This window comes from Lissotriton helveticus, chromosome 11 (assembly GCF_964261635.1).
Source record: "Lissotriton helveticus chromosome 11, aLisHel1.1, whole genome shotgun sequence".
NCBI lineage: Eukaryota > Metazoa > Chordata > Amphibia > Caudata > Salamandridae > Lissotriton > Lissotriton helveticus.
The window spans coordinates 530,824,206-530,838,301 of record NC_136072.1 but is presented as its reverse complement, the minus strand read 5'-3'; the positions used below and the strand labels follow the sequence as shown (position 1 = coordinate 530,838,301).

Here is a 14,096-nt window from a genome sequence, read left to right as displayed (position 1 = left end):
GCAAATTCCAATATTTGGCACCATGACATTGGTGCTTCTCCATCTTCCTTATAAGAATTGTCTTTAACTCTGTGGACTTTATTAACTTCACAAGCTCTAGTTAATTCTGAAAGCATCAGCCAGACATCTTCTAAGCCATATCTAACCGACCGGTCAATCCCTACATTGGCAAATGGTGGGTGGACATATCCAATTAAAAGCTTCCTGCATTCAAAACACTGCAACCCATGCACACAATCTGCCATTTTTCAATTTAAGCTTTGCATCTCTTGCCAAACTAGGTTCCACCCCACCTTCAGAGTGACCCCACACTAGAACATCCTTTCTTTCAAAAAGTCATGCATTGGCAGAAGTTAATTCTCCATTTAGTAGGTGACTCTCTGGACTGCCTACCAGTGAGCATATATATAATAGACATCCAATCGAATTTTGGAATGGTGGTAACTCGATGGTTACCAAACACATGATACGTTTAGAACAGAACAGTTTTAAAAGCACGGTATCAATGCAAGTGAATACTCAACTCTTGTCTTTCACCTTTCTGCATCACTTTGAATCCAAGCGTACCTATATGTTGACCACATTATTGCAGCAAGTCTCCACCTCATAAATAACACCCATCACTTCCAAAAAGACCACATTCTAAAGAAGCACCCCCTGCCACGCAAATCTAACCGACCAGCGACAAAGTGCTTGTTGCCTCGACGGAGGTATGAAGCACAACACAAACAAATCAAAATACAATAAAGTTACGGTAGCAAGCAAAAGCCTTGCACTTTTGAGACATGCAGAAAAGCTTGCATTTTTCCATGCATCTATTAGCATGATTAATTAACTTACAACCAAAACTGTGAGAAATATTGCAGAGCAGTACTTATAACTTTTGAAACTTTCTAAAGCACCTTGCTTTACCTTGTGATCACTTTAGAGCTCTGTGGTTATACTGACAAGGTAAGTCTGTTATCAAAAATGAGTTAATTTCGTGTCCTATCAGTTTAGGTGAATACCTAGTTTGATGTCCTATTTGTGACCTTTCTCCTGGGCATATAGCAATCAAAGGCATTTTTAGACAGTGCAAGTGTTTCCTAAAGAGCATTCAATTTGGGTCAAGCCCTGATGTAGGCATTCCACAGTCTTTCGACACAACCTTTCAGTAGGTGGAGGCAGTGGGTGCAGGCATGTGTAACACACACTGCTAGATGGTAGTAATGGGGAGCCAGTTTCAGCAGGTATCCAAACATTTGGGCAGAACAAGCCTTGTGCACGGTGAAAAAAACATTGAAATGAATCCCATAGCTCCAGATTTCAAACTAGCCCAGCTTTCCTGCACTGGGTTTTCCCAGGTGTGGGAACACGGGATCAGATTTTACCACCAGTAAAATCGCACAATGCGTTGCCCAACGCTCTCCTATCTCATGGAAGGAGCACATAAGTGTCCCCTGCCCAACCCAGCCTCCTGTCCACTCTCCAGTTTCGCCAATTCCCTGCTCCCACTTACCACTCACTTGCGTCAGAATGTCTTCCAGTGGTTTGATAATTTCAACCGGATACTTCATGTAAGTGAAAGTCTAATGAGTTGGGCGAGACCTGAGCACTTAGTGTCTAAGGCCTACTCCACTCTTGTTCCAATACCCATCTACAGTATCTTCCAGCTCATTCATCTTAGACGTAATTAAAAACAAACATCCTCATCCACTGCCAGAAACTCATACAACTTGTCATCATGAATGACAAGCAACCTAGGGGTCTATGAAAGAAACGGAGTCCATCATTAGCCTTTTTCAGATCACTTATTCACCGGATAAAATCTGCAGCTCTGGAGTAATGCAACATAACTTCGCATGAGGAAATCACTAGCGGCTCTTGCCAACAATATAGCACCAAAATAAAAGTCAGTCCACAAGGTAGGGGCATGCTGCTCTAGTGACTTAGTTAGGAGCCCCATCCTTCAATGAAAGAGTAACAAAAACAACAAAATCTCTAACAAGCACTGCTATGGTTGAACATCAGCCAATGCTAGCGACTGTCATCAATGGCTCTCACTGCAACTGATATACAACTAATTTTAATGAGAGATGGGACGAGACAAGACTAAAAAGGCATGAACGAGGCAACAGGGAATGGAAGAGGGGCAAGAGAGGGCCACTGGAAGGGAGGGGAAAAATCGGGTCACTGGGAGATAGAGGGCAAGGCAGGGCCACTGGGAGATAGGGGGCAGGGCCACTGGGAGATAGGGGGCGGCACAGCCACTGGGAGAGCGGGGGCGGCACAGCCACTGGGAGAACGGGGGCGGCACAGTCTCTTCAGTGCGCTTCAGACTGTGCAACCAGATCAAAACTCACCTACCAAGGGGACTTATGCAATGTGCAGTAGGGCACCCCCATTTCTTTCTAGGCATTCCTAAGTAAAACGTAGTATGATGCTATAGGACGGCTTGTCACTGAGCTTCAATTTTCTTTCTTTTAAAATGGCAAAACACACATCTGTGGCTTTGTAGATTGTGCTTCCGCGTCAAAGGTTTATTTAGGCTAACTGCACCTAGAGGCTATTCAGTACACTCTATGTTCTGCACCCATCACAGGACAACTAGTATCATACTGTGAACAGAAATAACCAATGATTGAGCAGACAGAGAGAGCACTGCTCGGGTGAGAGGGCGTGCGTGGCCAAGTATAACTGATAAAAGCTTCTCTGCAAAAGTTTTTAAAGCTTCATTTGGCTTAAGCGTCTCAGAAGTCAGAATTTTTAAGTAGCAGATGGATTATACATCAGTCTAGTATTCATGTTAGCAAGACAGAGATCAGGAATGACCAGTTTTTAACAGTTTCTTCTATATGCTACAGAGCGACAAATTATATGACAAATTATTTTGCCAAGACCACACAATAATGTAAAAATGCCAAAATGAGCCTTATGTGGACACTTTTAAATTATTAATTATACTACTCTATAATTTTTTATTTGTTTTTGCTATGTCTCAGAATAAATGCTGAACATATCAGTCAGTAAGACACTCCTAATGATGTAGCTCAGATTTCATCTGGAGTCAGGCATTGCTTTATTTTTGTGCTTCAGACTGCATTTAAAATGATGCACATTTTGGTGTAAGTGAAAATGAAATGAGGCCTAGTCAAATGCTCTTAAAGGGGGCACTTTTGGTGCAAGCAAAGTAAAAGACGTGAAATGAGGCCTAGTCAGTCTGAAATGCTTGTGCTGAATTAACATATGGTTTTTTGCAGTGTAGAAAAACTCGTGATTTCAGTGGCCTTTTTTAGCTTTGAAGATAATCATGGAATGTGTTCTTTCTTCCCAGCTCATTTTCCTTGTAATCTACAATCCCTATTCCTGTCTTAAGAGACTTTGGCTTTGTTGCATATTTAGACCATACATATTCAGTTCATAACACATCTTATAATGTGTGTTTAACCATGCAAACACTACACGCGGGACAAAACACTTTTTGCATGAAAAGCTATCTAAAACATTAGAGCATGTTGCTATGAGTACGTATTAACAGTGTGCACTTTAGAAATTTGCACTGATGCATGTTTTATGCTATGTTGTACATTGCACATTTTTTTATTTGCATGTTGTGTACAAATGAATAGAAAGCTGCTTTAAACTAATAGCTTTTGCCTGGTAATCATTTATACAGGGTACTAGAATGGGGGAGGTAAAAGATAATGGGTTTTATTTCGTAAATTAATACTATTTTTGTGCTTGTTTTGTTTTTGGGCCTAAGATTAAATGGCTGCCCAAGAATCCAGAATGGCTGAGAATCGTGCAGAAAAACGCATGCGCAGGACTACCAAGTGCCTCAAGTAAAGAGCCAAAGGAGTCAAGGCCACTGTGAACTGTACATTTTTGTTATCGGGCCAATGTTCCAGTGTTTGTGGAATGTGTCTTTCCTGCGTGCGATGTGGCAGGAAGGAGGAAATAGACTGAAACATTTTTTCCTCGTAAATGTTTCTAAAACATATAATTGTATTAATCATTAACGCTTCCTTTGTTAAAACTTGTATGGGTTGGATTTGCCAATGTCAACAGGATGGTGAGACCCTCATGCCATCTATGCTAACCAATCAGGTACAAGCTTTTCTGAAAACTGCAACATTAGTAGTATAGTCAGTCAAGAATTAGAGTATAAAAAATGGCCTCTTAGGGGGCGTGGTGGCTTCTGTTTAAGCCTTGGGCCTTAGTCTGAGAGGGAGGAGAGGAGCAGAGGCAGATGAGATCAGATATCACATGGGTTAGGTACGAGAAAAGTTGTGGGTGCAGCCTGGGAGGATAATGCGTCCAAGTAGAGGTGGGGGTTCTTGCTCATATTTTTTCAGAGAAGTCCTTGCACGTCATATTTTTGACAAGGCAGATCACATTCCTCTGTAATCTGTGAAGGAGGGGCATTTTCAGGAGCAGCCTTTCTCTGAAGCACAGAGACACAGAGGATCAGACCAGGGCAGAGAGTGGAGCTGGATAGAACAGGTTTAGATATAGATGCTAAAACTTTTTTAAGTTCATGCTTTGACTAATTAATTAGTTTTGAAAAGATTTGTCTTTTGCATTTATTTCTCTTTATGAGAGATGTTTTCCAATTATTAATTATTTATTGGCCTAGCATCATTCACTCTTGAATTATATTTCCTGAACTCTTTAAATAACTCTGATTGACATTTGATGCCTTATTCCCTTTCTTTATGGAATATTTTGTATGCAACTTATAATATGTCCTGTATTCATTCTATTTTTCCTGTTTTCCAAATTCTTTAACCTGATTGATATTTGACTAATGAATAAAGGGTCAGAGAAACTTAACTTTTGACTAGAAAATAAAACCCTTTAAAATACTCACCAACTCTCTTTATTGGCTTAAATATTATTTGTATTTTTGATTTTTCATTTTTATGTAAAGTCTTCTGACCGTAATACATGGTGTCAAGGTCCCAACACCTTTTCAACGATAAAATAGAGGTAGATGAGGTTTTGCATTGAGAAATTACTGTGAAATTACCGCTGGATCACTAACATCAGACTGACAGAAAGCCAGTAAAGTATGGCATCAAAGGCATATACTGAATAAACATCTTAATTGAAAACAATGGATATGATTTTCATATTTGCACCGCTACCCTAGAAAATATGTTTGACCTATTTTTTTAACATAACGGCAAGCATATGGGAAATAAAAACTGCTATTTGATTACGCACCACAAGTCATAGTCATAGTCATAGATTCTTATATAGCGCGCAAATCACCAGCAAGGTCTCGAGGCGCTTAGCAGAAAGAGACAACGACCCTGAGTTAGGAGAGTGGCGCTGGTTAATGCGGGAAGAGCCAAGTTTTCAGACCCTTACGAAAGGCCTGATGGTTAGAGATGGATGACAAGTGAGGGGGCAGTTTATTCCAGAGAAGCGGGGCTAAATAAGAGAAGGCCCGACAGCCATTTCTCATGGTTCTGGCCCTAGGTTGAACCAAAAGATACTTGGAACTGGATCTTAGAACTCTGGAAGGATTATATAGGACCAGTTTCTTAGCCAGATAAGAAGGACCAGTTCCTGTTAAAAGTTTGTGAACCATGCTAAGTATCTTGAAGTGGCTTCTTTGGCGCACAGGAAGCCAGTGTAATGCCCTGAGGCTGGGAAGAGATGGTGATATAGGGGGCAAGCCAAGCACCAGGCGCGCAGCGGTATTCTGGACTATTTGTAACTTAGTCAAGAGACACTCATTTATGGAGGCAAACAGGGCATTGCCGTAATCTAAATGACTAATAAGCCCCTGAATCAAGGGTTTCCTAGAGTCAAGGGGAAGCCATTTAAATATTTTACGTAAACTGCGGAGGATGCCGTAGCAGGTGCGCGACACTAGATTAACATGGGACTGCATGGAGAGAGTTGGTTCAATCATGATTCCTAGGTCACGAACTACTTCTTTTGGTTCCGGACAAAGCCCCATTTCTTGCGGCCACCAATCTTGTGACCATATCTGATTAGCCTTACCAAACAGCATTATTTCAGTCTTGCTGTAATTCAATTGGAGTTTGTTGGTACTCATCCAGTCCTTGATGGCAATCATACAATTCTGAAATCTGGAACGGGTGTCAAAAAAATCCAGGCTACAGGTGATCAACACCTGAGTGTCGTCTGCGTAGGACACTGTGGAAAAACCATATGACTTTATTATGTTAGCCAGGGGAGTGAGGTAAAGGTTAAAAAGGAGGGGACTCAGAATCGACCCTTGAGGAACTCCAACAGAGAGAGGAGTTTTATTGGATTCCAGAGTGTCAACTTTTACATAGGTGTACCGGCTGGCCAAATAGCTCTCAAACCATGCACGTGCTTTGCCTCTGACACCAATCTCCCACAGTCGTTGGTAAAGAACACTGTGGGAGACGGTGTCAAAGGCGGCCGATAGATCCAGTAGGACAAGAACGGCAGACTCGCCCCGGTCGAGAGAAAGGCGGATATTGTCCACTACCTCGACCACGGCGGTTTCGGTCCCGTGGGCAGCCCGGAAACCCGACTGGGAGGGGTCGAGAAGGCCCTGTTCCCCTATGAATGTTGAGACTCGCTTGTTGACAAGATGCTCCAGTACCTTACCAAAGTAAGGCAGGAGTGAGATCGGCCTATAATTTGACAGGATGGTAGGGTCACTGTTGTTTTTTTTTAAAATAGGCTTAATCTGAGCCACCTTCCAACAGCTGGGGAACCTAGCAAGATCAAATGAGGCATTGAAAATATCGGTAAGGGAGCTAACCAGTGATGGAAAGATCTTGTTACACTTACGCGGGACCAAAGAGTCTGTGGGGGAACCAGATTTTACCTTCAGAAGAGTTTCCAACACTTCTGCCGCAGTGGTATGCTCAAATTCCAAAATGGAGGGAGACTCGACAAGGGTGGGAGAATGGCCAGAAGGGGCCTCTTGGATTTGAAAAGAATCGGTTTTAGGGGCAGCAAATGTGGAATAGATAGTCTTAATTTTATTGTCAAAATAAACTGCGAGTGAGTCAACCCATGGAGCAGTGGGCACAAATTCGGGCCGCTCCATCTGCGGGGAGGTGAATTCATTGACTATTTTATATAATTCTTTGCTCGAATTTGCAGCTTTTTTTATCCTTATCGTTAGGTAGGCAGATTTAGCGGCTTTTATATTTTTCATGTAATTTGCATGGACCCGTTTGTAATTCAAACGATTAACTGATGTTCCAGTCTTTCTCCACAGTCTTTCTGCCGTTCTACAGGCTGATTTGTCATCTTTGAGTTCAACTGTAAACCAGGGAGATGCTATAGATTTAACCTTCACTATGGTTTCAGGTATAATATTTATTTATTTATTTATTTTATAGCATTTATAAGGCGCACAGCTACCCACAAAGGGTTTCCCGGCGCCGAAACAGCGTAGACACAGAACACAACTAGAGAAAAACAGGTCCGAAAGCAAATTATTTATCAAACAGCCAGGTTTTCACACTTTTTCTGAAACTCCTATAGTTTTCTTCTTTGCGTATTGCAGTGGGCAGTGTGTTCCAAAGAGTTGGACCCAGAAATGAAAAGGATCTTCCGCCCATTCTAGCCCGTTTAATCCTTGGTACCGCAAAGTTCGCTGATGTAACTGAGCGAAGATTGCGGTTGGGTAGGTAAGGCTTGGCGAGATCTTGAATGTACTTGGGAGCAGTCCCTGCTTTGATTTTGAAAAGGTAGATCAGGGTTTTAAAGCGAATCGATTTTCGACCCTGAGCCAGTGCAGGTCCCTAAGATGTTTGGTGATCCTGGCATATCTCGGGATTCTACAAAGCAGTCTGGCCGCAGTATTTTGCACCAGTTGTAAGCGTCTTATTACTGCTTTGTTTGCACCCAGGTACAAGATGTTACCGTAGTCAAGCCGAGATGTCACTAAGGCATTGACTACGGTCTTCTGGGTGGTCGGTGGTAACATCCAGACAATCTTGCGTAACCATCTGAGAATAGTAAAACAAGTGCCAGCCACTTTATTTGCTTGTTGCGCCATGGATAAGTTGTCATCAATGATGACCCCGAGATTTCTGACCTGGGAAGCTGGGGTCGGGAGCTTGCCTAGTGAGGTCGGCCAATGGGAGTCGCTCCAGAGATCTTTACTGTTCCCTAGGAGAAGGACCTCCGTTTTTTCCCCATTTAATTTAAGTTGGTTGGCCGACATCCAGCAGAAAATTTCATGGAGGCCTGTTTTAAGTGTAGAAGGAACAGACGGGTCAGATTTAGATAGTGAAAATAGAATCTGAGAATCGTCTGCATAGGTCATCAAAACCAGACCAGAGTTCTCTGCAAGGTAGGCTAATGGGCGGAGGTACAAATTAAACAAAAGGGGACTCAGAATAGATCCCTGTGGTACACCATGGGGAGAATAGAAAACGTCCGAGCAGGCCTCAGAGGAGATGATCTGGAAGGTCCGTAGGGATAGATAAGATTTGATCCATTCTAACGCCTTGCCCTCGACACCACTCTCCCCCAACCTGATAAGCAGTTTGGAGTGAGAGATGGTGTCGAAGGCCGCGCTTAGGTCCAATAGGACCAGGGCCACCGTTTGGCCATCATCTCTGAGCTCTCGGATTTTTTCCGTGATCCCAAGCAGGGAGGTTTCGGTGGAAAAGCCGCTCCTGAAACCGGACTGAGACGGGTGGAGTAATTCATTATTTTCCACAAATGTGGAGAGAACTTCATGAATATGCCTCTCCAACATTTTAGAAAAGGCTGGAAGCAACGCTATTGGTCGATAATTGGCCAATATCGTAGGATCGGCAGCTGGCTTTTTCAGCAAAGGGCTAACTATGGCATGTTTCCATAGAGCAGGAACAGAGGCCTGTTCCATAGATGCATTGAGTATCTCTATAATGGGCATCAGGGTGGAATCCTCTAGTTGGCTGATGATGCTGATTGGAATAGGATCGCGAGGAGATCCTGATTTAATAGATTTAAGCAATTTCCTCAGTTTATCCGATGTAATGGGAGGCCAGTCTTCAAGGTGACAATTGCCTTTAGAGATTTGAGAAGTGTCTTCTTGATTAGAAGAGGTGGTGCTATTTTTATCGATATTAGAGACAATCTTCTCAATCTTTTCAGTAAAGAAGGACGCCAAGTCCTGGCATTGCTGAGTACTAAGAGGGAGAGCATCCGCTCTTGTATTTTCTCCAGCCAATTCCTTCACCGTGTTAAAAAGAGTCTGGTATTTATTAATAGCTGTGTTTATGGTCGTGGTGACATAGCATGCTTTAGCTTTCATGCATGCCGAATGATAGCTATTTCTAGCCCTACGGTAGATCTCTTTTTGGTGCCCTTCGTAGTTTTTACGCCACTGTCTCTCCAAGTTCTTACAAGTGGATTTTTCTTTCTTGAGGGCCTCTGTGAACCAGGGGGCCGGAGGACGGTGTGCTTTCCCCTTGCAGCGCGATAAGGGCAAACAGGCCTGGACAAATAGTGTCCAAAGCGCCTCTAATAGATGCTTCTAACTGAACCGCGGTAGAATTAATGTCAGTAATATGAGGGTTAGGGGGGGGTGAAGACAGAAGAAAAAGCTTCTAAGGACAGCTTACGCCAGGCCGTATTGATTTAGTATCTAAACGTTTAAGAGGTCTGGGGTCTGTAGGAATACAAAAATTAAACTTTACAAGGTGATGATCGGTCCACATCATAGGAAGTGGGGGCTCACAGTTTAAGCTGGAGAGATTGGTAAAAATCAAATCAAGAGTGTGTCCCGCTTGATGAGTAGGTCCGATGACTCTTTGAGAGAGTGAGAGTGTTTCTAGGGTGGAAAATAAATGGCAGATATTATCGTCATGGGTAAGTTCAGCGTGAAAATTAAAATCGCCTATCAGGATAAAATTATCTGTGGCCAACACATGGGAGGCTAATGTGTCAAGAAGAGCATTGAGAAATTTGGTTTTGTCTCTCGGTGGTCTATAAACAAGGGCTGCCCTTCCCAGTGATGTTTTATTATACATGATGTTGACTATAAGTATTTCAAACAACGGTTTAGCAAAAGATTCAAGAAGGGAGATGGAAATGGGAGATCTGGCCGCCACCACAACACCTCCGCCTTTCCTCCCATCTCTATCTTGCCTGATCAGCTGGTAGTCCTGGGGGAAGGCAGTAGCCACATCAGGGGAGGCTAGGCTATGTAGCCAGGTTTCGGTGAAGAAACAGATGTCAGGCCTCTCCTGGTCTAGGAGGCAACCTTCAGCAGTTCAATTCGCTAGTCCTAACTGGCTTCAGAAAAACATTAAACTCTATAGATCCTTTCCCCTGTATGCTTGCCTTGTCCTCTTCCAGGATGTGTGGATTGTTTAGAACTGATCAGAACATCACTTTAACTTCTAACAAGAGGAGTACCTGCTAACATTACTGGTGGAAGAAAATGCATTACTAGAGGTTGCTGGAGAGCTCAGCACACTGTCTAAGTCTGCTAGAGCTGCATACTTGTCTGTAATGGAACTTGGTTGACTTGGTGCTGAAACAGTAGGACCTGCCGCTGATGCCACTGCTGTGCCGAAGCCACTTCCTTGGCCACCTCCACCTAGAAAATGAACACCAAAGATAAAATGCCTGTTTTGTCCTTTTAACGTCATTATACATTTTAAATTGGCATGTTCTCTGATTTGTACACTTCTATATGTTCAAATGATTAGCCTTTTTGCTCATTACTGATATATTCAGGCAACTACCATTCCCATCAATTCACAATCCATGCTTCTTGTATAAGTAAATACGCACATTTCATTACACTTGATTGTAGGTAGTTAGAAAGTATATTTGCTCATTGAAAATAGGACTTCTTCAAACAACTAATTCAAATATTAGAAACGACATCCCTATGCGGTCGTCAACGTAGAGTCAAAAGCAAGCAGAGTGCATCTGTTCTGTCATACATCTGGTAAGAACCTGTAAGCTTTTCATAATATTAACAGCGTTAACAGATTTCTTTAACCAGTGTAAGCCAAAAAATATTGCAGAAAGATAATTGTACAAGGCTTTATAACTAGATCATTTCTCTGGGTTGTGCCTGGACGTTGTGTGACCCATCTAAGTACTTTAGAATGAACTGCTGCGAAAACAAATGGCTCTTACAAATTTTCTAATGAGAATCCTGAGGAAATGTAATGACAAGTAAGGCAGCAAGAGTTCATTAAACGATCACCAACGTTGAAGAACCAGCCAGGACACCAAATTATAAAATTACCGTTGAACCTAGTCCCTAGGGGCTCTCATATTCCTGACCTATGGGTACTGTGCCATCTAGTGACAGGAAATGGATTCTCAAAACTGTTTAATTTATGTGTTTGTATTCCTAACACACTCCATAATCACAGTTATCGCTACACCGAAGCAGGTTCACACCTGCAACAGTTCCTTCTTTTCTAAACACACGTTTTTGCTTTGGTGGTATGGACCAATGACTAATGGTTAGGCACGATTGTGTAAAAGAGACCATAGGGACTTGGAGTATGACTAGCCATGAAATTAACTTTACACTCCTCAAATGTCCAGGGTCTACTTTTACCTAACTTGTGGGTAGAGACAGCAAGCGAAAACAAGCAAGCGAAAACAAGCAACCAGATTGATCGAGGTGTACCAGGTCTGAAATAGTGCCTGTGGTTGCTGCATGATAACACCACTAAGAATTTTAAAGGCCACGGTCATCAATAACAACAAACTATGGGATCCAGATCAGGAAACACAATAATCAATGCATTCTTTATTGAATTAGGTAATCAACCTTCCTCAAGGGTCCAAGCACGGACCTCCAAGAACTTGAGAGTATTTTACAACTTGTGCTGTAAAAATCCATCAAGAGTCCATCCAACCCAGGCTCTTCCCTCTCTCCATATTTTTGAGTGACGACTATAACTTTTCTCTAGTCAAGTGGCTATCATCTACCTTTGCTTGGTGACGATTGCTGGAGCGCTACTCTGTCTAGGTAAATTGAAGGAGCAATTCTAAGTCCGGTGGTCAATGGCAAGGCTATAGGGCATATAAATAATTTGTGAAAACTACAATACTGCCCAATTGTATACACTGTATAGTTCTACTGTGGTCTCGGATATGAAGAATAGGTTGGCATTTAGAGTCTGACCTCAGTAACAACCTCCCTGAGACAGGAAACCTATTGTTATACCTTCCCACTGCTTGAACTCAGCTCAGAAGCAGGAGGGTAGAATTGTGTCTGTGGTCGGAAGCAGCACAAGCTTGCTTGCAGACCCTGAAAGGATGTTTCCCGGAGTACAGGGGGGGTGCCCAAGAGAACCCCCCAGTACATGGGATCGTACTTCTAACACTGGAATCTGTGTTTGGGTGTGAGTCCAATATATTGGATACCAGATATGACCAGCTTCGGGGCAGCCATTATATAGTTAGACATCTCGTAATGACAGATGTTCACTATGTATCTTAAAATGGCTAACTGCACTTACAAAGTCTGGAGAATCGAGTGCAGGGTTTTTAAGGGTGTCCTGCTCATGCAGGGTCATCCTCACACTTATAACCCAGCACCCTGCTGTAGGGGTGTCATACGTTTTAAGTGAAGTGACGTCAGACAGAAGCAAAATTACATCTGTTGTGAGAGGTGCAAGCACCAACTCACACAGGCTGCAATAGCGGGCCTGTAGTCCTACTTTAGGTGAACTCCCATGGATGGCACAATACATACTGCAGCCCAAGGGAGATCCCTGGTGTACCTATGCCCGAGTACCTTAGTACCAATAACTAGGGACTATGAAGGGTAAAACAGTAGCCAATTGAGGAGGTACCAAAGTACTTATGGTCCATTTTGGAGCAAAAGCACAGTTGTGGTGGTCTTGATTAGCAGGATTCCAGCAAAGTAAAAAAAAAACACTGACGCTAGGCAAAAAGTAGGGGTAACCATGCTAGAAGGATCCTACCTTCCTACAGGGTGTTAGTACCCTTGACTTAACTGGGTCTTTAATTATCTCTGTAAAGGCTCTAAAAGCACCGACTCTATTTATTAGTAGATATTGAACTGAGTGCTGAGTTCTAGAGAGGTGTCCACTAAAAAGTCACCTCCCTCCTCTGTGGTGTGCATTTGAACTTTGTGACAGTCAGCTGTATGCTGGAGAACAGTATGATAAGAAGTAGTGGCATCTGGTGGTGATGCCTTGACCGGAGTTGGCACATCAATGCCAGGATCTGGTGGAACATCATATGCATCCCGAGGATCTGGACTATCTGGGGGTACTCCCGGAAAGGCATTGTCACAAGTGTAGTGTGTAGGGCTCACTATGTCTGTTGCTTGAGTATGTGGAAACAGAGGACATGGATTGTGATGAAATGTCCAGTGGCTTAGGGCTGGTTGCCTTGTATTCCATTGTCGTTTTCTTTGGAGGAGGCGAAGGTTCAGAAATGTTCTGCCTCGTCCTTTTAGAGCTTAGTTGTTTTGATAAATGTTCCGCCTCCAAAAGTCTTACTGTTCATTAATCCTTGGAGGTTCAGAAATACATTGCCCTCTGCATTGGGATGGCCTGTCCTATGGGCTTGGAGATGTGGCAAGTCTCTTTTTGCCTTGTGCTCCGGTGGAGCCAAAGCCATTTTTGTCAGTATCTTTGGGCCCACGACTTTTTTGTCCTGGTCACCCATGATGCTCATTGAGTAGACTCCTTTATGTCTAATTGACTGCGACGACTTTGCAGGTATCAAAGCTGTAAACAACGCAGATGGTTTGTTCAGCCAGAGGACTGTGCAAGCGTTTATGGCATTGTCAGCACAAAATACTACTTTGGCTTTGAGAGCTGTCACTCCCCTCCACTTTTACCCTTTGGTCCCTAAGCCCGATTATGATTGGCGCCGTTGTCTTGTCTCTGCTCTGTTGGGTGCTCTTGGTGTCAACCTGAAACAAAAGGCTGAGACGCACCAAGGCGGTAATACGTGGGCATTGGGGGTAATTGCACAGCATAAGCATGGGACTGGTGACTAGGTACTCACGGTCCTAGGAGTAGTCTTCATACTGGGCCCAGATCTCAAGTCAAGGGTTCGTCTAGGAGTTCTATAGGTGACAGCAATGTAGTAACAAACCTTGAGGGGGACCCCTCTCTCCAGATTTAATCGGAAGCTTTCAGGCA

General features: G+C 43.1%; 1 protein-coding gene across 7 annotated transcripts in view; it reads right to left on the bottom strand.

Annotated features, from left to right (window-relative positions):
• AGFG1 (ArfGAP with FG repeats 1) overlaps window positions 1–14,096 on the bottom strand; it is a 429,459-nt gene that overhangs the window by 211,419 nt on the left and 203,944 nt on the right. For all 7 annotated transcript variants that reach the window (XM_078666216.1, XM_078666214.1, XM_078666215.1 and 4 more), the window contains one exon: window positions 10,444–10,540. In XM_078666216.1, the coding sequence (XP_078522342.1) occupies window positions 10,444–10,540 (97 nt within the window). The remainder of the gene's footprint in view (window positions 1–10,443; window positions 10,541–14,096) is intronic.